Raw genomic sequence first — 25,174 nt, 5'->3', positions numbered from 1 at the left:
TACTAGATTCCCAGTTTCATTTGTTGATCCTGTTACATGATGACGTGCCTGTAACACTAATGGACTGTGTGTGTAGCGTTCTTTCCGGAGACTGCAAGAGCTAGAAAATGCTACCATGTTTGGTTTGGAGATAATGAACACTCTTAGTGACGTGGTATTAATATGCTCCCAATTAGAGACAGGTCCCGAAGAAGAGTGGAGAAAGGTGCCTTGGCCTCTGTGATCCCCTGTCTGTCCTGGCATCAGATAATGACAGGAACGCAGGGACAAGGTTGTCTGTTCGTCCGGGAAAGGGAACTGGCACATGGAATGCCATCGCTGGGTCCTGGCAGCACCTGCAGGTGGCAGGGCTGAAGAATTCACTTAGAAGCTGCGCTGCAAGATGGGGAGACAGTTGGCAGCTCTCTTACAGGGATCTCTCTTATTTGAGCAGAACCAGACCAACTGTTCCTCATTAAAACACATTTTGCAGCATGTTCTAATGTGAGCAGATTAGGGATGTGTGCGTGTTGCCCATGCAGAGAAAACCCAGTGACACACCATCCACCGGTCACGTTTACTGAGTCTCAGCGTGGCTCAGAGCCGCGAGACAGGTCGTGTGGAATCACCTGACCTGAGGCTGGTTTTCCTGGACGGGCATTCTGTAGGGAAACACAGAACAACACCATCACCTCCCTGTGAAGTGGACAAAGTCATTTTGGTAGGAATATTGATACTGGCAGTTGTTTTAATAATTAAGCAGTGCCTTGATTTTTCTCATTTGTTCGCATTGCATTATAAGTATATCTCTGATGCGTAACCACCCAAGCTAGACTTAATATGACTAAAGCCATGCCTCTCCCCTCCTTCCCCCTTTACACCTGCTCTATAAGCTGGACAAGTACTTCAAGTTGGGAGAAACTCACGTTAACTTCTTCACTGAGTGGTTGGGAGCATTAAAGGAGAGATGGCATGGGGAATAAAAACATGTGCTGGACACTTGGGGAACATTCCAGAAACACTGAGTCTTCTCCTTTGTGTTTATGCACAGAGCTTACCTTCCGCCTGCCGTGCCTGATCCTTATGCCTCTGGCTCTGCAGCCGTGTCTCACTTTATAAATGTTTTTGGTGAAAAGGAGAAGGACGTTGGAGCTGTCTCTAACTTAGTTCCTTCCTTTCTAGTTTCCTTGAAAATAGCACCACAGCAATGGTGGTGTGATATTGGAGGAAGGTGTTATCTGCTTCCTGAGGTTTCTGAACATCAAAATTGGTTTGGTTTCTAGGATTTTTTTTTTTTTTTAGTGTATATTCATGGTTCTATTCTAATAGATTTATTACTTTAATAGGATTTGATAAGCTACACCTTTGAAAATTCGTAGAATATGTTTAAGAATTTGGATGTAAGTATGTTTAGAACTTAATCAATGAAACAATGAGATTTACAAGGAGGAAAGATCATGTTAATTAAAGTTAGCACTTTCTCAATATGTCCTTAATCTACTGTGACTAGATAAATACGTGAATCTTTTTGACTGAGCAGAGGTCATATCCTGCTCTGTTTCCATCTGTCTTGTAAAAGGCACTTCTAAATGGAATTTGACTTCTTAAGAATTATAGATCTGAGCGTTGATGTTTGGTCATAGTAAATAATAAAATTTCTTGTATTTGTTGTATTACAGCTTGAGAGATAAAAGTGTGTCTTGAATTTCAAAAGTTAATTACTCTGAAAATGTTTAAGAGGTTTATGGAAGGTTCAAGCCTTCTATTTACTTTCCAGAACTATTGACTATGCCAAGTTTTTCTTCTCTAAAGTCAGTTATGTGCATTAATCTATGCACATGTCTATGTTTAAACTTTATCTTGCTACTGGTTATTTATCATCACTTCACCTATAAGCACTTTTTTTCCATTACAGCATGGAAATACTATATACACTATTTTCTAACCATGAATGCTGCTTCTGACTGTGGAAACTGCAGTAGTTGTGCGTTTGCATGTTAGACGAACTTGGACTTTATGAGAAAGTCCTTGTATTACTTTTATTTCCAAATTACTTTTCCTTCAGTATCCCAGTGGTAGTTGACAATTGAAATGTGCAAAGCTACATTGTAGTTGGCTACCAATTACTCTGTCATCTGAGAAGCTTTTTTTCAATCATATTTAAAAACACATCATCAGACTCTTTTAATCAAGATCATGAATTGGTACAGAGTGAAGACCTGGAGGCTCAGATGGTAAAGAATCCGCCTGTAATGCGGGAGACCTGGGTTCGATCCCTGGGTCAGGAAGATCCCCTGGAGAAGGGAATGGCAACCCACTCCGGTATTCTTGCTTGGAGAATTCTTGCTTGGAGAATTCCATGGAGAGAAGCATGACAGGCTACAGTCCATGGGGTCGCAAAGGGTCAGATACGACTGAGCAGAGATAATAAGAGAAGCACAGCGTGGTAAAGACAGGCTGCGTTTTCTCTCTGCTGCCCTGTTGTCAGGCTCACATTGCTCTCAGGGAGAGTGGCCGGTCAGGGGGCTTCTTGTGGCTGTGGGGGGAGGCCACTGCACTTCCATACGCTCCTGTGATGCAGCCTGTCCCTCCAGGACAGGAGAGTGCTGGCACCAGATGGGTCAGTTATGTTCAAATGTGTTCAGTGTTTGCGTGGGAGAGGGAAAAAAAAAATCAGTGCCTGAGGAAGAATGACTAAGGCAAACCCAGCCCCAGATAATCTACAATGGTAGTTTAATAGGTACCGTTTATATTTTGAGCAAAATTTTATGGCAAATGAGTTGGAAGGAGCAGAGGAAAAATTTTTATGAAACTCTTGTTAACAGTCTAAGGGATTTTTTTTTAGACTCGGAGCACAAGTACTTTACCTATTCTTGTAGCTTTGTGAAGCAGAAGGTGTTACGAAGTGAAAGTCTCTCAGTAGTGTCCGACTCTTTGTGACCCCGTGAACTATACAGTCCATGGAATTCTCCAGGGCCCAGAATACTGGAGTGGGTAGCCTTTCCCTTCTCCAGGGATTTCCCAACCCAGGTCTCCCACATTACAGATGGATTCTTTACCAGCTGAGCCACAAGGGAAGCCTGAGAATACTGGTGTGGGTAGCCTATCCTTTCTCCAGTGGATCTTCATAAAATCAACCAAACAGGTGGGTCAGTGGTAAAGAATCCGGCTGCCAACAGAGGAGATATGAGACGTGGATTTGATCCTTGGATGGGGACGATCCCCTGGAGAAGGAAATGGCAACCCACTCCAGTATTCTTGCCTGGAGAATCCCATAGACAAAGGAGCCTGGTGGGCTATAGTCCACGGGTCGCAAAGAGTTGGGCACAACCGAGTGACTAAGCATACACAAATGATTAAAGCTTGGAGACTCACCTAGTCCTGCCCCCAGGCAGCCTGACCCCTGATCCAACACCAGTAATCACCGAGTGGCAGCTTCTGGAATTGCAGGCACAGAACCAAGGTCCAGCATTCAGAGCTGAGGGTTGGGGTAGGTCTTCCCTGAAGCTAGTAGAGCTTAAGACTCAGGAACTCACACTTTGAAGGGGCCATTCCAAGTGCCTGTACCTAATTTTGAATTGCTTTTTTTTGAGAGAAGGCATCAGGCCCCACGGTATCTGGATCTGTGAACCTCCTGAAGTTCTCTGCCAGGTGTGAGCCAGGCTGTGTATATGTGTGCACAGACGCCTCCACATTTTTCTGGGGGACCAGTCTGTAGTCCTCACTGACTTCTCAAAGCCATCTGTGACTTAAGAAGATCAAAGGACTCAGGCCTAGGAGAAATTAATCAGCCTCTTAGTTCTGGTCTTGTAAAGCTAAGCTTAGAAAGTGATGGTTTAATTGCTAGAGGCAGCAACTCATGACTTGTGTACAGTTGTGCCCATTGATCACCAGAGACATGGCTGAGCCTGTTTTTAACCAGCTAGATCTCAACTGCAATACATCCTCATACCCATCCATCCATCTATTCATTTCTGAGCACTTGCTTGCGTGCCTGCTCTGTGTTTGCAGCTGTGGAGGTTCCGAGAGCCCAGGGATGAACTAGGTGACCTCCCTGCTTTTGAGGAACTTGCAGAGCTTCTGTCGTTTCAGCTGCAGAAGTACACGTTCTTTCCCAAGGCTGCCATTATCCTTATGAGTGCTGTCCTTCAGACCTTGGGGCTATTTTAAATGAATCAGAATGAAAGCTTGTCATCATATTCCCCGCTCCAAAATACCACACAGAACACCCATCTTACAAGAGAGTGATTCCCAGGGCGTGTCGAGGTACAGGTGTCTCTGCTTTGGGGACAGTATCTCCATCTGACCAGCTGTGAGCCTCCTTATCTGGGCCCCCGGCACAGGGACAGCAGGGGGTCAGCCCAGGTCCCCAAGGAGCCTGGAAGGAAATGATGGTGTGACTGCCATTGGAATTGAGAGATATATCCTTGTGATCAAAAGCTGCATTAATTTTGCAATTAGTCTCCTGCGGTCAAAGCAAGAAAATTCTTCCCTATCTTTCACATGTAAGTCTTTGCTGGTAGAAATTGGGTTGTGAAAGTTCTTCTCATTTCCCCCTTCCTATTCTTTGTCCCTCCATTACCCACTCACCTGAACTCAAGTGTTGTTGATTCTACATCAGAAGTCTGTCGTTCCCTCCTTTCCATGCCTCCAGCATGGAGGTCCTCGTCGCCCTCCACCCCATCTCTCGCCACAACTTGCCCCAGATTCCCTACCCGCATTCTCTCCCCTCCCCTCACTCCACCCTACTTTCCTGCCAGAGTCGCCTCTGTAAAGCACACTTCCAGCACTGCTGCTGTGCACAGTGGGGCTGCCGTTCCCCGCAGGGCCGAAGCTGTCACCAGCGGATTGTTTGAAAGCGTGGAAAGAAAGAATAAGCGAAGGGAAGTAGCTGTTCAGAGACCTTTGGTGCTTCTGTGGATTTCTTGTGCAGTTGTGCCCCTGGGTCACCCCCTCCTCCCCATCCCTGCTTCATTCCTTCCACCCAGTATTCTCCTTCCCCAGTCCCCACCTCCATCTCTCAAAATGCTATTCAGGTTTCAACAGGGGAGGCACTGATTCTAAGGCCTGTGCATCAGGTGGAAATCTTATATCATGGAATCAGAACTATACTTTGAAACCCTAGAACCACCCTGAGAGTGGCCAGGGGCCCCCGTCCTCCCCACACCTGCAGAGATGCCTGAGGGAACAGACACTGCCTCAGAATTCTCACTGTCACATCTCCTGGCTCCTCATGTCCCCACCGAGCTGGGTTTCCCAGTCTTTCCATGTCTGGTACCCAGAGGGTCACCCAGAGGGTTATATGGCACCCAGGGTCAATGGAAGGGCTGCGTGTGGGGTGGATCCCTCTGGCCACCTAGACCCCTTCAGGTGCCCCCTCAGGGTCAGGAGCAGCCCTCCTACAACCAGTATGTTTGCTGAATAAAATTACTTTCTGTGGTTTTTCCTTTGTCGTTATTCTTTTCCTCAGTAGATACAGTCATATCCCTGAAAGTTAAGTTCCTTTGTGATGCAACTCCATATCAGTTCTGCCCTTCAGGGAATTCTGCCTTGATTCTCCATAAACACTCCTTGTCTCTCCCATATAGTTTTGAGTATAACCTGGAAATTTATGAACTTGGTCTTACCCTTAAAGGAAAGGAACCGTCGCTTATACCTGACTTAGCCCACCCGACCTGTGTGGGTGTTTGAATGCGTCTGTGGTGGGTTTTGAATGTGTCTGTGGTGAAGGAGTAAGTGAAGCTGCTTCTTACATCAAACTAGAACGGTTCTGCAGTGCAAAGGAGGCCATCAACAAAAGGAATAGGCAACCAACCAAATGGGAGAAAATATTTGCAGACTGTGTATTTGGTATCTGATGGGGGGGGTTGATACCACAAACATATAAAGAACTCATGTAGCTCAATACCAAAAAAAAAAGTGATTTTAAAAATGGGCAGAGGATCTGAATACTCACCAAAGACATACAGATGGCCAACAGGTGCGTGAAAAGATGCTCATCAGCACTAATAATCAGGGAAATGCAGATTAAAAGCACGATGAGATATCACCTCATACCTGTTAGAATGGCTACTATCAAAAGAGATTAGAACTAACAATGCTGGTGAGCATATGGAGAAAGAGGAACCCTCACGCACTGTTGGTCGAAATGTAAATTGGTGCAGCCGCTCTGGAAAGCAGTATGGAGTTTCCTCAACAAATTAAAACTAGGACTGTGGTTTGATCCAGCAATTCTACTTTGGAGTGTTAGACCGAAGGAAACAAAAACACTAACTCAGAAAGACGCCTGCATTCCCGTGTTCATTGCAGTGTTTTTTACAGTAGCCAAGACATGGGCAGGGAAGCAACCCAATGTCCATCAATGGATGAGTGGACAGGGAAGATGTGGCATATGTACGCAATGGAATATTACTCAGGAATAAAAAAGAAGGAAGTCTTGGCATTCACAACAGCATGAATGAACCTTGAGGGCATTATACTAAGTGAAATGCATCAGAGAAAGACATGAAATCTAAAATAACAAAACTGATTGTATAGGTGCAGAGAACCCCTCGGTGGTTGTCAGAGACAGGGGCATGGCGGATGGATGACATGGGGGAAGAGAGTCAAAAGATACAAACTTGGAGTTAGAACTACATTCCGGGGATGTAAGGTACAGCACGGTGACTGTAGTTAACAATTCTGCGTTGTATACTTGGAAGTTCTAGAGAGTAGATCTTTAAAAGCAATCTTTACTAGAAAGGAATTTTGTAACTGTGCTGTAACAAGACCTACTGTGATGCTCATCTCAGTGGATACAAATACTGAATCCTCTGTTGTACACCTGAAACTAATACAATGTTATATGTCAGTTATATCTCAATAAAAAAATGTGTTCCTTCTAGGAATCTTTTGCTGAGCTGATATAATATCAGTGCTTTTTTCTTTTTTTTTTTTTGTCCTTAAAACCTTTGCTTTCCTCTATGTTTCTGTCTCCATAGGAATTCAGAAATAGGCTTGGGAATCACCTGAATTCAGTACCCCACACCTCAGCTGCAAATCGACGCGAGTCGGCCAGTTCCCGAATGGTGCTACGATTGCAAAGACTACACCAGGACTTTGCACTGAAGATGTCTGTGGGCCTGGCTCTGTTTGCTCTTCTTTTTGCGCTTTTGGTCAAGGTCTATAATTAAAACACAACCAGCTGAAGCATCTGTGAAGAAGAATAAATTTCTAATTCAAATCTTCAAAGAAAAGGAGAGCAACCACATCAGTTCTCAAAGGGCAATGATTTATACTGGCCTCACTAACGGCTCTTCAGCCACACTCTTTAATGAGGCTTCCCTGTCTCACATTGAGTTGGACCCATTGGTTATTTGACCTAAAATCTAATAACGGCTGCCATAGCATATCTTTTCAATTAAGCGCCCTTGGGTTTATTTTTAGCAAAAAAAAATGCAAGTGGTTGCATTTTCTTTAAATCACCAGTCTTCAAGTCAGAACCTGTTTGTATGGCGGGTCTGGTTACCTCTTCCTCATGCAGGAAGAATTTTCCATTTTCAATAAACATTTTAAAATCTTATCTTTCTCTTTATGCATTGTTTGGGGCCCCAATATTACAAAGCTTTTATTTTCCACAGCAGATGTGTTACGGAAAAGTTTATATGGAAACCTGTGTTTGGAACGTCAGTCCTTCCGGAATGCACAGGAAGAGCCTGCCAATGAAAGGATCCTGGCAACATTTTGAAAACTCTGAGGAATCACCCCCTTCTTTAATAACCCACAAACTTTCAAAAACTGGATTTGTCTAAAACAAGCTCTGCCTCTTTTCTGGCTTTTTTTTTTTTTTTTTAATCTATTTACATCAACTGTTTATTTCTACCTGATGTCATTGGTGTTCACTAAATGAAGTGATTTGTGTTACAATAAAAGCAGTTGGTGTAATGAACAAGTCTCACGACTATTCGAATTTAAATAATTTATTTGGATTGTACAGTTACAGGAACATCAGGCACCCTGTGGTTACAGGACAGTTTTCATTTTAAATCCCCACCCTCTTCAGCTTGTGGTTTTATCCCAAAATGTTTTAACCTCTTTTGTGTCTTTAAGGAATCTAAGTTCAAATTATGTCATCAGTCATTGATTTAAAAAAAAAAAAAAAATCAAAGACTTCAGTATATACCTCCCAAACCTGGTATGTGGTTCTAAGAGATCACATTTAAAATGCAAGAATCTGCTCTTGACCCTCTGGGAGCCCTGCAGTGACTCAGCCACTTAGGATCCTGCTGATCCATCAGCAGGAAGAGGGAGAAGAGTTAGCAGAGTATGGGAGGGAGCCTGCTGGGTGCTTCCTTTTTGAGATACATGCAATCATTTCTTTATTAATAAATAGTGGGTTCCAGCATAGTACTGATTTAATGAAAACTTTGCAGACGTGGAAATACCACCAAAAGCCTAGAGTCACACTATACAGGGCAGAAGAAAAGCTTCACCTCTGATGCTGGAGACAGCAGGCTGCCTGGTGCCTTCCCAGTCCCTAGCTCTGTCCCCCAAAAGCTTGCAGTCCTTATTTCTAACATCATAGATTGTCTGTATGTTCGTGAATTTCATGTCAGTGGAGTCACATGGCGTGTGCTGTTCTGTGTGTCTGCCTTTTGCTCGGCATTGCATGTGAGACACACCCAGGTGGCTGTGTGTGGCAGTTGTTCATTCACTTTCCTTGCTGAATACAATTCCATTGGATGAGTATACCCCACTGTAATTATCCATCCTGCTTTTGAGTTGTCTCTGATATTTTGGCTATTGGAATAATGACGCTATGAACGTACGTTTGGGTCCACATATATATGCATTTGTGTGAACTTACATCAAGCAGGGGCATTGCATTTGTGCACGCCGCCAAATGGCGTTTTGCAAGGGTTGTACCAATTTCCATTCCCGTCAGCAGTCATTTAGAGTTCTGTGTGTGTCCACTTGTTGACGTGTAGCCTGCCATTCTCCCCACTGTTTCTGCACCTTTGACTTTCTCCAGCCGATCTCATCTCTGTTGTCTCTCATCGTGACTAGCCCTGTTTTGATCATAATGATAATACTGATAATCATGAACCGTCTAGCCTTTAAAAGCATCAGACGAAATGATGTGGACTTTATAAGTGTTCCTCCTGAAAACACAGCCTTGAGATAGGTATTGTTATTCTCATTTTGCTGAGGGAAAAAAAAAAAAAAACAAACCCTAAAGCCCACAAGATTAAGTAACTTGCAAGGGACACAGAACCACTAACTTGTGGAGGCAGGACTTGAACTCAGCTTGACTCCAAGGCCTATGCTCCTGGGCTGTATACTCTTCCTACTCCCTTGGCTCCATCTTCCATGTGAACTTGACCCTGTGGGTGCCTGGGTTCTGTGGGAGCCCAGCCTTGCCCTCTGTGTTGTCCTGCTCCAAGAATGTGCCTGGTACTTGATACACTTTTAAAAGATGTATCATGCAAGTTTATTGTCTCTTCCTTCGTCCCTCCCTCTCCCTCTCTTTTTCTTTCTGTCTTGCCTGATTCACCAAGTGTGAGACTGTCAATAAGATAATGTAAAAATTCTTTGGTGAAAACTTTGCTTTGTTGCTGGGAAAATGTGTCTAAACATCAGATTTCCATATGTCGTTCAGTCAAAACATGGGCTTTTCCATTGACTTAACTCCAGGTTGCATATTTCAGTGTAAAATATAAGATGTCATGGGGAAAGAATTAAGAGTTACAAGTGAAGCTTCAGGAGGCTTTAGCATTATAAAATAAGCATAGGGGGAAAATGTAGGAAGGGAGAAAGGTAGAGAAGGAAGAAAGGAGGGAGAGAAGGAAGAAGAAAGAAGGGAATGATTTTCTTAAGGCTCGCCTGACCCTAGGCATCCCAAAGTGCTGTAGTGAACTCAAAGGAGGACCATGGGATATTTTAAATTTTTGAAGGAAACAGAGTGAATTTGTCAGATACCATGTAGAATAATAGCTCAAAATAGTTTACAGTTTCAACATGAAAATGCACATTTTTTGATGTTACCATGGGCTCCCCTGGTGGGTCAACAGTAAAGAATCCACCTGCCTAGCAGGAGATGCTGATTTGATCCCTGGATCAGGAAGATTCCCTGGAGAAGAAAATGACAATCCACTCCAGTATTCTTGCCTGGGAAAATCCCATGGACAGAGAAGCCTGGTGGACTACAGTACATGAGGTCGCAAAGAATCAGACATGACTTAGCAACTAAAGAACAACAACAAAAATACTTTTCTAAGACTAGGTTTTAGGTGGTTGCTGTGAGGAAAAACCGGTATGAAGTGAAAAAATCAGTCTTTAACAAGAAATGAATGTGATTTTATTTCAAACTTTGACAAGTTGTGTAGTGCCCAATAGATGCAGATAATTATAATTTTAGAGTGAAATAAAGATATCTTTATTTCAATCTACACGTATATTTTTTCAAACACTTTTTGTAATATAGTAAGATGGAAGTACTTATTAAGTTGTTAGTCCCTACCTACTTAATGAAAGAGAATGGGTAGCTGTTTGTTTTGGCCTAGGAGTACCTGAATCAAGAAAGCTTGGGCACCTCTGTTCCATGATGCAGCCTAATGTAGAGCATCCAGGCCAAATTTATATTTAATCTGGTGTCCTAATCATTTCTCAAAGTGCTGTTAAAAGTTAAGTCATCAATAGCACATGTTTAATAAACTTACACTTGCTTTACCATTGAGCTTGGTTTCTACAGTGTTGAAACTGTAGAATTTGAGTTAAGGAACCATGAAGGAGTTAAGGACCCGGATCGACTGGATTCAGATCTCAGTTGTTTCCAGTACAGATCTGAGGAAGACAGTATAGGGAAAGAGCATGAGTTTTTTTTTATATCAACCAAAGTTTGGTTTACATTTGCAGCTAGACCACTTCTTTCTGAGCCTCATCTGTCAAATAGGAGCAAAACTCCATTGCCAGGTCATTGAAAGATGAAATGAGATCACATTTATCAAGTAGCGTGTCCTTGGGACACATCATTTCTTCCCCTTTCATGATTCCTTTAGCAGTTTAAACATGAAAATCGATTTTATAAATAAGGGTAGGTGTTTCAAATTTTGATATTAACACATGGCCACCCAAAAGAATTATATGTGGAATAAAAAGATCCCTGCCTCAAGGGACTTACAGTCTAATTTTAACAAATGCAGCAGAGGAAGAAAAATTCAAAGAAAATGGGTTGCAGCTGTATGTGAGGAGATCAAATTAATGAATGCTGCACAGATTTGGGTGGCCAATCTAAGATCAAGAAGCAGATTTTTCCATGGCCAAAGATGAAAAGAGCAAAGAGATTAATAGGGAGGTCTAGAAGTCATGCCCTCCTCCACCCTACCTTGAGGATAAAAGGAAATGCAGACACTGTTATTCTTCATTAGTTTTCTGTCAATTATTTCATACCAGTACTGTTTCCTAGAGCTCTAAAGCCAAAATATCCCAGCTGTAGCAATTGAAGCAAAGTTTCTTTTGGTTTCTTATGGTCTTCTTAATTTATGGGCATCTGAATACACTTATAAGTACTGATGAGGCAAGTGCCTAGAAAAATTGTGGAGGGAAAAAACCCCAAAAATCTTGGATCAAGGTAAGGGAAAGCTGGGAGTTCAGAAAAGCCTGAAGAACTAGGAAGTTTAATTCTTGGGTTTATCTAATCTGCTTTTAATACCTGATTAATCGTCATAACTATAGTTATCCCAGACCGTCCAGTTCTGAGGACAAGCTTTTACCTTTGATTTTTAACTCCCAGTTTTCATAAAGAGCAATATAACACATGTGTTTTTAAAACAGACCTAAAGATTTTCAAATAGATAATAAAGCAAATTGTGTACTTATGACTTGATACACTTGGACCCAGCCTTTGTGACCTGAAGCATACCATTCACATAATGTATACATACGTAATGAAGTAATGAATCTAATTATACACTACAGCTTACTTTTAAATTGCTATCTCCCTCAAAATGTCACTTTGGAGTTACTCTGATGACACTCAATCCTGAAAGTAGCTCCTCTTGCTATCTTGTGAATCTTTGCCCTTGCAGTAGGAATTCATACATTTTTCAATCTTGCAGGTGTAATTTATTTTGAAATAACCAGAAGTAATTTAAACAGTGAAGCAAAAGACTGAACTAAGTGTATTCAGCAAAAGATTGAACTAAGTCCCTGGGAAAATCCTTTTTTGGGCTTTGGCTCTCTTAAGAAAATCCCTTGCAGGAGGAATTGTTTTCTTTAAGCACTAGAGTTTCATCCCTGACCAGCATAAACAAAGAAAAGTCCAGGAGCTGTTCACCTGGCTTCACAGGTGAATTCTACCAAACATCTAAAGATAATTGACATCAATTCTTCTTAATCTCTTACCCAAAAAAAAACGGAAGAGGAAGGAACACTTCCTAACTCATTCTACGAGGCCAGAATTACCCTGATATTAGAGCTAGATAGACACTATAAGAAAATTGCAAATTAAAAATTCCCCTATGAATATAGAGGCCAAAATACTCAGCAAAGTATGAGCAAATTAACTTCAATGACATATCAAAAGGATTGTTTACCATGACCAAGTGGGACTTATTCCAACAATACAAGTTCAATATAAAACCCATCAATGTAACATTAATCAACGTAACATCACATTAATTTAAAAAAAAACATGGGTGGGGGGCATGTGATCGTCTCCCCTGATCCAGCAAAGACATTTGACAAAATCCAACACCCTTTCATGACAAAAACTTCTTAGAAAACTAAGAATATGAGAGAAATTCCTCAACATGATATTTATGAAATATCCACGTAGTAGTGAAAAACCAAAAGTTTTCCTTTAAGATAAGGAACAAGACAAGAATGCCCACTTTCACAGCTGCTATTCAACACCGTGCTAGTAATCCTGGTCAGAACTGTTAGCTAAGGGAAAGGAAGAAAAGGAAGAGGAAAACTATATTTGCTGATGACATGATCCTGTGTATAGAGAATTCCGAAGAATCCACAAGAAATCTACTAGAGCTAATAAATTCAGCCAAATTGTAGATGACAAGATCAACACACAAAAATCAGTTCTTTCTGCACAACAGCAGTGAACTAGAAATTCAGAAAGCAGTTCCATTTACGACAGCTTTTAAAAGAACTAAATATTGAAGAATAAATCTCACAGAGGAGGTAAAAATTTGTGTGCTGAAAACGACCTAACATTGCTGAAAGACATTTTTACATTTCAAAATAAATGGAAGAATATCCACTATTCATGGATAGTAAGACTTAACGTTGTTTAAATGTCAGCATTACCTAAAGTGAGCTACAGATTCAATACATTCGCGTTTGAAACAGCCCTTTTTTTTTTTTTGCAGAAGTGAAAGGTAACCTTTATTCTACTTTCTGTCTCTGTGAGTTTACTCTACACTTATGAATGGTTACAGTGATCAATAGTATGTTATACATATTTTATCAAAATAAAAACAGCATGTAGTCTACAAAGGTATGTATGGTGAGTTTGAGAAAAAGTGTAGCTAGAGTGAAAAATATATAAGAGAAGTGCCTGGAAATTACACTAAAAATAAGCTCAGGTGGTGAAAAGTTTTTATCCCATTCTAAAGAATTTAGACTACTTGATAGTCAAAGAAGAGCCACTGTAGGATTCTAAATGGGCTTCTAGGCTCTGAAGAAATTCCTGATTGGAAAGATAAGTAGTCTGGAAGGTGGCCTGTTCTCTTGTTGATGATCAGACCAATGGGCTCCCCTTACCTCACCCTATTCTGCCACTTTTGAAAACATACATCACTTTTCAGGGACCACAAAGCAAGACTTAGGGAGAGTTAAATCTCTGTCCTCGGTTTTATATTTTTTATCTGCTGCCAACCTTCAAATTTGTCCATTTTCAAGAGAACCATTTGCTAAGCCTCACTTAGCCAGTGGGTGATAGTTCTTATCATTGCTGTAACTGACAATGGTGTTGCTGATATGGGGCTTTGTTTTACAGTTGTTGCTGTAACATGTCACTAGAGCGGGTTGTGTGGGTCCCATCAGTATTTCAATTAAGAGAGTGCCTCAGTAAGAGTCCAGCTCCTGTCTTCGCAGTTCAGCGTGTTTGATCCTTAATCTTTGCTTTGGCACTCCTACACTGAGGAGCTTCTGGGGACCTAGCAACCCTCTGCTCCTCCAGCACCTGCTACTTAACTCTGCTTATCTATAGTGATTCCCATCAGTGCCTCCAGCTTTCTGGTCTTGATCTCCTGTATCTCAAATTCTCTTAATACACCTGTTCAGTTAAGAATTCACATGCTTTGTTCTCAACACATGGATGAGAATTCTTAACCAAAAAGACACCTGGGATAACTATCTCAGGCCGTGACCTTAGACAACAGATGCTTCTGGGTTTTTTGTTTCTCTGTTTTGGGAGGTTTCCATCAGTATGATTTCTGCAGTCTTACCTGGAGCCATTTGAGATACAAGGGAAGGGTTTTGTTGCCACAGAACCTTCATGGTCCACTACTTTCCACTCCGAACTCCACAGAAAAACTCTAAATTTCTGATTATTGGCCCATAGAAGTGTTAACACATGCCTTGTCCACAGGACAAGGGAAAACTAGGCTACAATTTGGTCTCAACTCCATGCTTTGGGCCTGAGGAAGGAGACTCGACTGTAGCACAGTCTCTTGCCCGGGAATCAATGGAGAATAGTCAATGCCATGTCTTATTTGGTTCCATATCCGATAATAAAATTGGAAGTTAAACAGAAAATAAACCAGGAGATGGAGCTTGTAGAGTCTGAGTCCCCTTGAGAGAAAGTAAAGGAGCTTTTGAAATTCAGCTTTAAATGCATTATATGAAGAGGCATTTCCAATGGGCTGAGTTTTGTGTCATTGAAAAGGTCTGCTCTAGCTGTTGCCCTTGACCATTTCTCACCTTTGCTGTTTTTATGTCTTTTTTGGTTTCTGGTTTTCCAGTAGGTTTGCTTCTTACACATTTCTTTCACATGTAAGATCTCTAACCCTATTCAGGCAGGATAAGATTCTCAAGCCTCCAATTAAGATCCATCTTCTCTTTTTCCCCTTTTAACACAACATCCTCCAAGATTTTTGAGGTTAGAGAGGTTGAAAGTTCCAAAGCAGTCTGACAAAAAGCACAAGTTGGTTGGATCCCAGTCTGAAAAAAATTAATCTTATCAAACTGGTTTGCCTTGGGCAGTCAGAATTATACCAACTACGAGAACATTCACTAACTAAAAATGTCGTATTTCAGGTTGGAGACTATTTTTAATGCCTTTGGACACACAAATGGAAAGGAGAGGAGGGGTTGGGGAAGAGCAGTTTAGCACCAGCTTTCCCTCACACTATGTGGCAGAGTCAAGCTGTCTATCTGAGTAGCTGCAGTAACTCCAATTAATATTTGAAGCAAAACTCATAGCAGCCCAACACTGAAGTCACAAGTGTAAACCCCTGGAAGGTCACCAGCGGCTGTCTTCTGGTAATCAGTCCCAAACAGCATCTGTTTCTTTGCAGGGAATTTAAACCTTCCTCCAGTCAGAGTGGAAATTTGAATAAGTTTCGCAGAAAGACTGTTCTTTCTCATCGCTTGATAAAAGACTGGGCTTGCTGCATGTCTTTCTGCTTCACCCATGATTTGTGCTTGCAGGAAAAGTAGGGGTGGTGAGCCCTGCAGGTCAGCCTAGAATAAGAGCAAGAGGGGCTCCTGGGAACCATAAAGGTTGGCCCCCTTACAGAAGGCAAAGCTGAGCTTAGGAGGAGTTTGGTGGCTTGTCTAAGATCCATCCCTCTAGTCTGGAGCATTTCTGAACAGGAATTCCAAGGATTCTCTTTGGTGTTGAGATGCTTTGGGACTTACCTGTGTCCAGACAATGTGTCTCTTGAGGTTCCCCCTCATGACTAAGAGAATGCTATGCACCCTGATGCCACCGGGTCCAGAGGTGTCCCCAGCACCTGTCTCCATCCCCTCAGTTCTTAGTCCCAACCCCAGAGAAGGCAGTGGGGGGCCCTGTGCTGAACCGACCCAGACTGACTTTTATCTCTCCACTGGAATGGGTTTATAAAAAGCTGAGTTATAAGAAGAAACTTGAGTGGAGTTATAAAATGTATATTCCTCAAACTCGAGTTTATTTCCTCCCTGCCATTTTTGGTTTTAGAAATGATGCTTAAGGATTGGTTGGATTGGCACAAGAATCCAAGCAAATGGAAGCTTAGACATACTTCTGATGCATGTAGCAGTAATAGTAAAGAACAGCAGCATCATCATAGCCATCATTTACATAGACTCAGGCAAGCACTTTGAATACATTAGGTTATTTAATCCTCATAGTCACTCCAAGCAATTATTCTAGATGAGGAAACTGAGACCCAGAGACGTGACTTGCCCAAGGTCATTAGCAGGTAAATGGCAGAGCCAAGATTACAGCCCAGGCAATCTGGTACTACAGCCTGTTCTCAACCAGTTTACTGCTCTCAAGCTAGAGGGTGGGCAGGGCACCCACAGATACACTGAGACCATGGATACAGGAGGTGCTCACATTAACCTGAGGGCACTGGGAGAAACAGAATCCCTTCTGGATGCAGGCTGAAGACTTTGTGAAGGAGAAAGACAACTTGGCAGTTGTTTGGTGCTAGGTGCCAAGCACTGTGCTTGGCACTGGAATTGCAAAAAGTGAACAGGACAGATACCATCCTACCTTTGGGAAGCTGGGCAGCAATTGCAATCCAGCCACTCAAGGTAGAAAATAGGGAATCATCAGAGCATGGGAGGGACATCTAACATGGACTAGGGAGGTCCTCAAAGGCTTTCTAAAGAATGTTAAGGGACTTCCCTGGCGGTCCAGTGGTGAAGACCTATACTTCCAATGCAGGGGACACAGATTTGATCCCTGATTGGGGAATTAAGATCCCACATGCTGCATGGCCAAAAAATTAAATTAAAAAAATACTAAGTACAAGGAAAGGGCAGATGTCATAACATCAGGGGGCAAGCAGAGTATAAAACAGGTTTCTAAACAATGAGGGGATTTAGCCAGGCAGAGAGGTCGGAGTAGAGTTTGGGGGAGCCTGAAGTCAAGGGTCAGTAGAGAGGCGACTAGGGCAGTCGGACCTTTACCAGAAGGTATCCCTGCTGACAGACCTTCTAAGGGCACGTTTCCTGTAATTGGACGAGTGAAATGTCATCCCTAAAGTTTACTCTAAAAATGATCAAATGAGGAAAAGTAAAGCCTATACATGAATTGTTTCTACCATCTAGAACAAAAAAGCCACAGATTGTAGCTATTTAACTAAGCAATTTTATTTAGCCCCTTCTCTTTTCTTTCTGACCATCTGTAGAAAAAAAAAATTAATTTTGGAACCACTTAGTACTCGTCAGAACCTCCCCTGTCTTCAGAAGGTGGCAGGTGACAAGTCTTTTCCTTTGCTGATAATTTTCTCTATCTCTCAGTGTTTTGTAATCAGATGTGGTAGTTCTAAATTCCCTTTATTCCAAACATAGGCAGGAAGCAATTTCTCAGACAGTTTAACTTTGATAGCAGGTAATTTTAATCCATTGCAAACATCAACCTGACATGGACTTGCTATCTTCATTATTTTAATTACTCTTTTGGGCCACTTTGCCCATGCACTGCCCCCCCTCCCCACTCCCAACTCCTTCCTGGAAGAAGTGAATAGAAATTGGCAGCTTTAATCTATCATGCCAAAGACCAGATAATTTTTTGCTTAATAATGATATCATTTAGCTGCATACCTTAAGTAATGAAATTTGTTTGTGAAACTCTTTATATTAACCCCCCAAAAAAGAGAAAAAGTTATCTTTTTTGATGGGAGGTGAGTCCCCTCTGTCACACTGCTGTCCGTGCTGTTCTGAACAGCTGACAGTTTCTGTTAATTTACTTTCGCTCCCCAGTCCAACTTCCCATATGGAAAGCTGGAGTGATTTTTGAATAACAGCAAGTAATATCTGATGTGGCAGCAACTGGCAACTCTGACATTGAGCTCGGCTGTGGCCATTACCCAGGATCCCTCACTTCTCCTTGAGATGCAATTACAATTTCACAGGCTGGAATTAAAATTCCCTGTGGTCTGCAGTAGAGCAACTGACACTGTCAAAGTGATTTCAGGCTGCTAATCTCTTGCTGGGGTATGAGTGCAAAAAAAGAGAGTTCTTCCTCATGGAAACAAAGGTCTGACAACTTTAAAACTCGGACTCTTTGATATGTTGTAATTCACTCTGAGGTCAGCGGGCACTGCCTCCTTCCAGCATGACTTGTTATAGCACTAGATTGCAGAAGACAGGTGTTTTCATAATGATGGAGCAGAAAGAGGGCTTGGGAGGGGAAGAAGTGTTCAGACTAGGAAGAAAATGAATGGAAATGGGGAACTTCCCTGGCGGTCTGGCAGTTAAGACTCCGGGCTTCTGCTGCTGGGGCCGTGGGTTCGATCTCTGGTTGGGGAGCTAAAATCCCACATGCTGTGTGATGCAGCCAAAAATAAAGAAGAAGAAGAAGAAAGAAAGGGGCCCTGGCTATTGTATAAACCGAATGAGAACATGGGCAACTTCTGAGCCCTGACCTGGGAAAGGACACAGAAGCACACGGCCTTTGCCAGAGTTCTCTGAAAGGTCTTCATTGCTCTCTTCTGCCCCAACCCTGCAAGGGAAAAGCAGGAGTAGCGCGTTTTAACAGAAGACTCAGAGATTTGGGCATTAGACCTGAGTTCTAGTCCTGGCTTCTCCTCTTATTGTGTTATCTTTCACAACAAAATTTAACTTCAAGGTTCAACTTCCTTTTCTGTCAAATGGGGCTCCTAACACCAATCTCTTTGCCTTTTCATACTGTTGATGGGGTTCCCATAGCAAGAATACTACAGTGGTGTGCCATTCCCTCCTCCAGTGGACCATGTTTTGTCAGAACTCTCCACTATGACCTGTCCATCTTGGATAGCCTGGCCCGGCATGGCTCATAGCTTCATTGAGTTAGGCAAGCCCCCTCACCACAGCAAGGCTGTGATCCATGAAGGGGAAATGCAGAGTATGCCCTGAGAAATGCTGGGCTGGATGAATCACAAGCTGGAATCAAGATTGCCGGAGGAAATACCAACGACCTCAGATATGCAGATAATACCATTCTGATGGCAGAAAGTGAAGAGAAACTAAAGAGCCTCTTGATGACAGTGAAAGAGGAAAGTGAAAAAGCTGGCTGAAAACTCAACATTCAAAAAACTAAGATCATGGCACCTGGTCCCATCACTTCATGGCAAATAGAAGGGGGAAAAGTGGAAACAGTGACAGATTTTATTTTCTTGGGTTCCAGAATCACTGTGGACGGTGACTGCAGCCTTGAAATTAAAAGACGCTTGCTCCTTGGAAGGAAAGCTATGGCAAACCTAGACAGTGTAATAAAAAGCAGAGACGTTACTTTCCCAACTTTTGAATTACAGTGCTGGAGAAGACCCTTGAGAGTCCCTTGGACAGCAAGGAGATCAAACCAGTCAATCCTAAAGAAAATCAACCCTGAGTATTTATTGGAAGGACTGTTGCTGAAGCTTAAGCTCTAATACTTTGGCCGCCTGATGCAAAGAGCCAAATCATTGGAAAAGACCCTGATGCAGGGAAAGATTTAGAGTAGGTAAAGGGGGTGACAGAGGATGAAATGGTTGTATGGCATCACCAACTCAATGAACATGAATTTGAGCAAGGTCTGGGAGATAGTGAAGGACAGGGAAGCCTGGTGTGCTGCAGTCCATGGGGTTGCAATGAGTCGGACACTACTGAGCAACTTGTGAAGGATCGGATGTGAAAAGTGCTCTACACAGTGGCCTATCCATAATACATGCTGATTAAATATTAGCTTTTATGACCAAACATAAAGGCTTTGTTCAGTTATGACGTTTCCCAAACCTCAGGACTTTTGTCACAGCCAAGTACCATCAGCAGAGTTGCTTACTAAATAGTTTGCTTTCAATCAATCACTTTGGAAACTTAAGTTTATCTATTTTAAAAGAAAACATTTATTACAAATGGGAAACCTGTGTCACTTGCCATCCACAGAAGGTCACCATTTAAAAAATGAAAAATAAAAGGTGCTAATAAATTCTACTTAGCACCTGGTGAAGAAGGCTCTGGAATTTTTAACACTAATTGGTTTAAAAAGTAAAATAGAAAAGAGGAGACAAGAAAAATCATAGAGAAGCATCCAGGGCATTCTTGCCCCAGTCTGAGCAACTTCCCTAAACCGATGTCTCAGTCCTCCTTCTCCATCAGCTACTCACCCCTACAGGTGTTTGTGGATCTGATCAGTTTCCATGAGACTGTTGTTTCATCTCCTGTAGCCTCCTTCTTGCACTTGAAAATAGACAACCATCTAGCAGAGAAGAGAGTCAATCCCTCTGAGTCTTTCTTTCACTCTACTCCCCAGACCCTGATGTCAGTTTATAAGCGAAAGCATGTGGGTAAAACTCATTTTCTTTCTGATGAAGAAACATGCAGACCTGCCAATGAGAGTTGGCAGTAACCCAGTAACACCCAGTCTGCTCTGGAATTTCTCAGTGGTTAGGAGCCTGTATGGAGCAGAGCTAGGCGATGTATCTCCCACATCCTGATTTCATTCCCTCCTTCCTGAAGCCCCACTCAGCAGCACAGGCCCGAGCAGCCACACCTTTTGTTCACTGTTTTCACATTACCCAGTTATACCTTTGGTTCGTTTTGATCTGATCAGTTTTTCAAAGGAAAAAATTACGAAGCAGGTCTTTTCTCTACAACTACCAAATCATGTGATTTTATCATCTTATTTTCCAAGTTTATCTTCTGAAAGAGTTTTTATAAGATTTCCACACCAAACCCATGTCCCTTCTGGGAATGATATTAAGACCTGTTTCAGCTACATCTATAAAAGTCCATGGCTAGCCTCAGACTGGCCACATCAGTATTCCTGGGACAAAGGAATCAGATGATGAGAAATTTCAGTTCTACTGCAACCTTTCTACTTAGCTCCTGTGATCACCTCTCAGGATGCTCCGATATGTCACATACCCCAGGTAACCAACAAAGGCCAACCCCTTGGAAAACCTCACCTGTCCATTCTCAGAAGAACCTAAGGGAAACAATTATGCAAAGGAATAGAAATATTTATAACATTGAATAAAAATTACATTTTAGAGGGAAAAAATATAAAACTGTCCTAAAAGAAGGCATACAAAGACAAGGAAATTACTAAGATTAAGTAATAGATGAAAAGTAATCCTTGGATTCATCTTTTATGTAGAATGATCACTTAGCATCAGGCAGTGTCTGGAGCCAGTGCTTTCCATGAGTACAGAGGGAGGTAGGATACTACCTCCCTCTGTACTCAGCTTTTAAGCTGTTTCTCAACTTTCATGGGGATGACTTCCACCTTTTGTTTTTAAATTGCAGTGAAATTCACATAACATAAAATTACTTTAAAAGGAACATATCAGTGACATGTAGTATATTTGCAATGCTGTACAACCTCCGCTTCTGTATTCAGTTGAACCCTTTCACCAACTTGGGATTAGGGCTATCAACCCTCAGCGCAAAAATCCACGCACAACTCAGAATCGGCTCCCAGTACCCGAGGTTGCTCTATGTCTGTAATTTTTCTCCATATCCTCAGTTCAGCCAACCACGAATCCTGGAGTATTAAAACTACAGTATTTACAGTTGAAAAAAAATTTGCATTTAAGTGGACCTGCGTAATTCAAACCTGTGTTGTTTGAGGGTCAGACAAACTCTGCACGGAGTAAGCAGTAACTTCATTTTCCTGTCCTCTCTTTGTAGCCTCTGTTGTATTTTTTGTCTCTATGAATTATGCCCGTTGTACATCCCTCGTTTAAGTGGCATCCTGTAATAACTGTCCTTTCGTGTCTGACTTACGTCACTTCACATAATATTTTCAGTCCGTGTTGGAACATGTAGCAGAACTTCGCAACTGTGGTGGTTAAATAATATTCGGTGGCTTGTATACACCATTTTGTTTGTCCGCTCACCTGTTGGTAGTTGGGCTATTTCCATCTTTTGTCTATTTTGACTGGCGTTGTTATGAATATGTGTTTTAGTTCCTATTTTATTTAGTTCCTAAAATACATGTATTTTAGTTCTTATTTTCAATTCTTTTGGGGTATATACTTAGGAGTGGAATTACTGGGTCATATTGTAATTCTATGTTTGACTTTTTGAGGAACTGTCAAATGGTTTTCTTACAAATCCGCTTCTGGTAACTCATTCTATTGGAGTATGCATTCCCAATTCCTTAGATCCTCTTAACAATTTGCTTTAAAAATTTCCTACCAGATCTAGAAATTTAAAGTACAACAAGTCCCATGTAGATACAACTTATCTGCAATAGCCGTCAACCTTCTGCTACAACTGTTTCATTATTTCTCCCCGCAGACTACCTCATTTGGGTTTCGTGTATCATGTAATCCCTCCATTCCCCAATCAAAACTTAAGTATACTACTAAAAATAAAGAGCAGACTCTTGTTACCACCATAACCAAATTAACATTAATTCTTCAATAACAACCAATTAATAGTCTATATTTACATTTCCCCAATAGTCTTAAAATACTGTGTTGCCTTTGATTTGTTTGAATCAGGATCCAAACAAGATCCACTGTATTTCTTTGGTTTATATCTGAAGTGTCCCTATAAGTTGGTTTTAGCATCTTTCCTTTTTTTTTTTCTTTTGGCTGCACCTTGAGGATGTGGGATCTTAGTGGCCCAACAGGGATCCAACCAGGGCCCATGGCAGTTAAAGGGCCAAGTCTTAACCACTGGACAACCAGGGAATTCCCAAATCTTTTTCCCTTTTACCTATGTCATTGATTTGTGTAAGAAACCAGATCAGGGTTTCCCTGATGGCTCAGCAGGTAAAGAATCTGCCTGCAATGCAGGAGGTACAGGAGATGTGAATTTGATCCCTGGGTAGGGAAGATCCCCTGGAGGAAGAAATGGCAACCCACTCCAGTATTCTTAACCTGAAAAATCCCATGGACAGAGGAGCCTGGCCAGCTGTAGCCCAAAGGGTTGCAAAGAGTAGGACACAACTGAGCAAGTAAGCTGCAGCACACGGATGTCTTACAGAATGTTCTCGTTTTGAACGAACCAGTTTCTTCCTCGTGGTATTGTTGATGTTCTCTTAACAGAGAACATCATGTCCTTAGCAGGTAAACATATCGCATTTATAATAGTGATATAGTAAATTCTTACAGCAGTCAATTCCTACAGTAGTCAGTTATGTAAAGCTTCTCTCAGACTTTAAAACCAACAGTAGGAATCACCTGAGATGTTTTTTTTTTAAATGCAGATTCTTGGCTCTTGTGCCCCTCCCTTCATATTCCCCTCTGCTCCCCAGAGTCTGACCGAGGAGGTGTGGGTTACAAACAAGAAATCTGCATCTTAAGGAAACTTCTCAGGCATTTGGTTGCAGGTGGTCCCTAGCTACGAGGTAGAAGCCTCACTTTATGGTGCAGTGTGAATGGACATGTGTATATTTTAAAGTCACTTTTTATTCCACGCTTTAACCATACATTTCAGTTACCCAACTAACTAACCCAGTATAAATAAGAATGTTGCTACTCTAATGCTACCCTAGATAAACTAGAAATGACCACCCAACACTCACTGTGCTGATTCAGTCACATCTTAAGTTACCCACAACTTCATTATCCAACGAAAGGGCTAAACTCAGGTCCCCACCTGGGCCTGAAAAAACGTGGATTTCCTCAGCTGTAAGTTGTCTAGGGGAGGTCTGGGATAGCTGATGGGGTGTCTCAGTATATCCCAGATGCTGTATATTTTATCTATGTTTAAAATATTTCTTTCTGTATTTGTCGTGTTTGTATTTGTCCTGACCACAGGTAATAGGTCAGAAAGCACTGGAAAGAGTGCTAAAGCAACATCTGGCCAACCTTATAAACCAGTTTTCTCTGTCATTCCATGTTAATAATGGCAAGCAATAAGTAAATAGATAACGTCAATTGTTGTGGACAACAAATTCCTAAAATACATTGGTATATATTGAATATTCTATTCTGAGTGTTTGTGACTAGCAAGGATAAATGCCTAGTGGATTTTGGGAATTTAATATCCTTGTGTGCATGTCCCAATACTGTAAATATTGATATTGTAATGTGTACTTCTATATTATTTGGAATATCTTAAAACTACATTTATTGTTATAAAACTATAGCGTTAATTGCCTAGCAACTATTGTTCCTTTCTTAATTTCTTAAATCATTGCCCCACCTAAAATCACTTGGTCAAATAATTTTGTTTAACAATCTTATAATTCATCTTCTGTGTATGAATGCAGGGTTTGAACTGACGGAAAGCTTTTAAATAGCTTTGGGGATAACTTTCAAATTACTGATGGCATTTGCTTTAAATTGTGATTCACTTCTCTGGGCAGAAGATTTATTTCGATAAGCTCTTAAAATTAACCATATTCTCTAAAGTAAGTTTTCTTAAACACCGGCCTTTGTATTTTATCAAGAATACTTACATTAGCATTTGCTATATTACTGTCCAACTGTGGATTTTTGAGAAGAGAATTTTCTGTGAGGTCCTTTATTTAAGACAAATTCTCCCACCTACTTTCTAAAAGTGTCTGAGGTTCTTGGGTCTTTGTGTCCTCCTGCAATCACTATTCCTGACATTTACAAAATAATGAATCACTTTTTCTATTCATTATTAGTTCTTTTTCCTAAGAGGTTTCAATACCAGCACATGTCTGATGTCATGAGCCACAGAATATTAATTAAGGGGAAAAAGGTCACAAGTCCACTGCCCATTCATATGAGGAAAGCACCAGGAGAATGAATCCTTGGCTCTTGGCTCACTGTCATTCATTCATATTCCAAAACTGTCACCCTCGTAGCTGTCAACCACTTCTTTCCCCCTATGCTATGACTTGAACAGTTATAACCAGTCACCTTACTGTCAGGAAAGATTAAGAGATAATAAGGAGGAGAAAAATGAAAATATTGGAAGATTAGAAACATTTTTTCAACTTACTATTTATTTTCAAAAAATGCTTTTGATTTTTCAAAGAGTTTTCAGTAACACACAGCAGGTATAGAAGAGTTCTCTGTAATTCTTGTCACTAGTTAAAAAAGAAAGGGGAAAGAAGCCAACGTGTGCTTCTTTCATTTTGCCAGACACAAAGTAGGGCGCTTGA

At 41.5% G+C, this 25,174-nt stretch overlaps 1 protein-coding gene across 5 annotated transcripts in view; it reads left to right on the top strand.

Moving 5' to 3' along the window:
- Nucleotides 1–25,174, top strand: part of CDKAL1 (CDK5 regulatory subunit associated protein 1 like 1) — a 739,806-nt gene that overhangs the window by 636,012 nt on the left and 78,620 nt on the right. For 3 of the 5 annotated variants that reach the window (XM_059880368.1, XM_005223766.5, XM_059880367.1), the window contains one exon: nucleotides 6,960–7,906. The exons of 1 other annotated variant lie outside the window; for it this stretch is intronic. In XM_059880368.1, coding sequence (XP_059736351.1) covers nucleotides 6,960–7,151 — 192 coding nt within the window. In that variant the 3' untranslated portion in view covers nucleotides 7,152–7,906. Of the gene's footprint in view, nucleotides 1–6,959; nucleotides 7,910–25,174 lie in introns of those variants that run through there. One more of the 5 variants, NM_001192691.1, reaches the window with a different exon arrangement.

This window comes from Bos taurus, chromosome 23 (genome assembly GCF_002263795.3).
Source record: "Bos taurus isolate L1 Dominette 01449 registration number 42190680 breed Hereford chromosome 23, ARS-UCD2.0, whole genome shotgun sequence".
Lineage (NCBI taxonomy): Eukaryota > Metazoa > Chordata > Mammalia > Artiodactyla > Bovidae > Bos > Bos taurus.
This window is presented reverse-complemented; position numbering and strand designations above follow the sequence as displayed.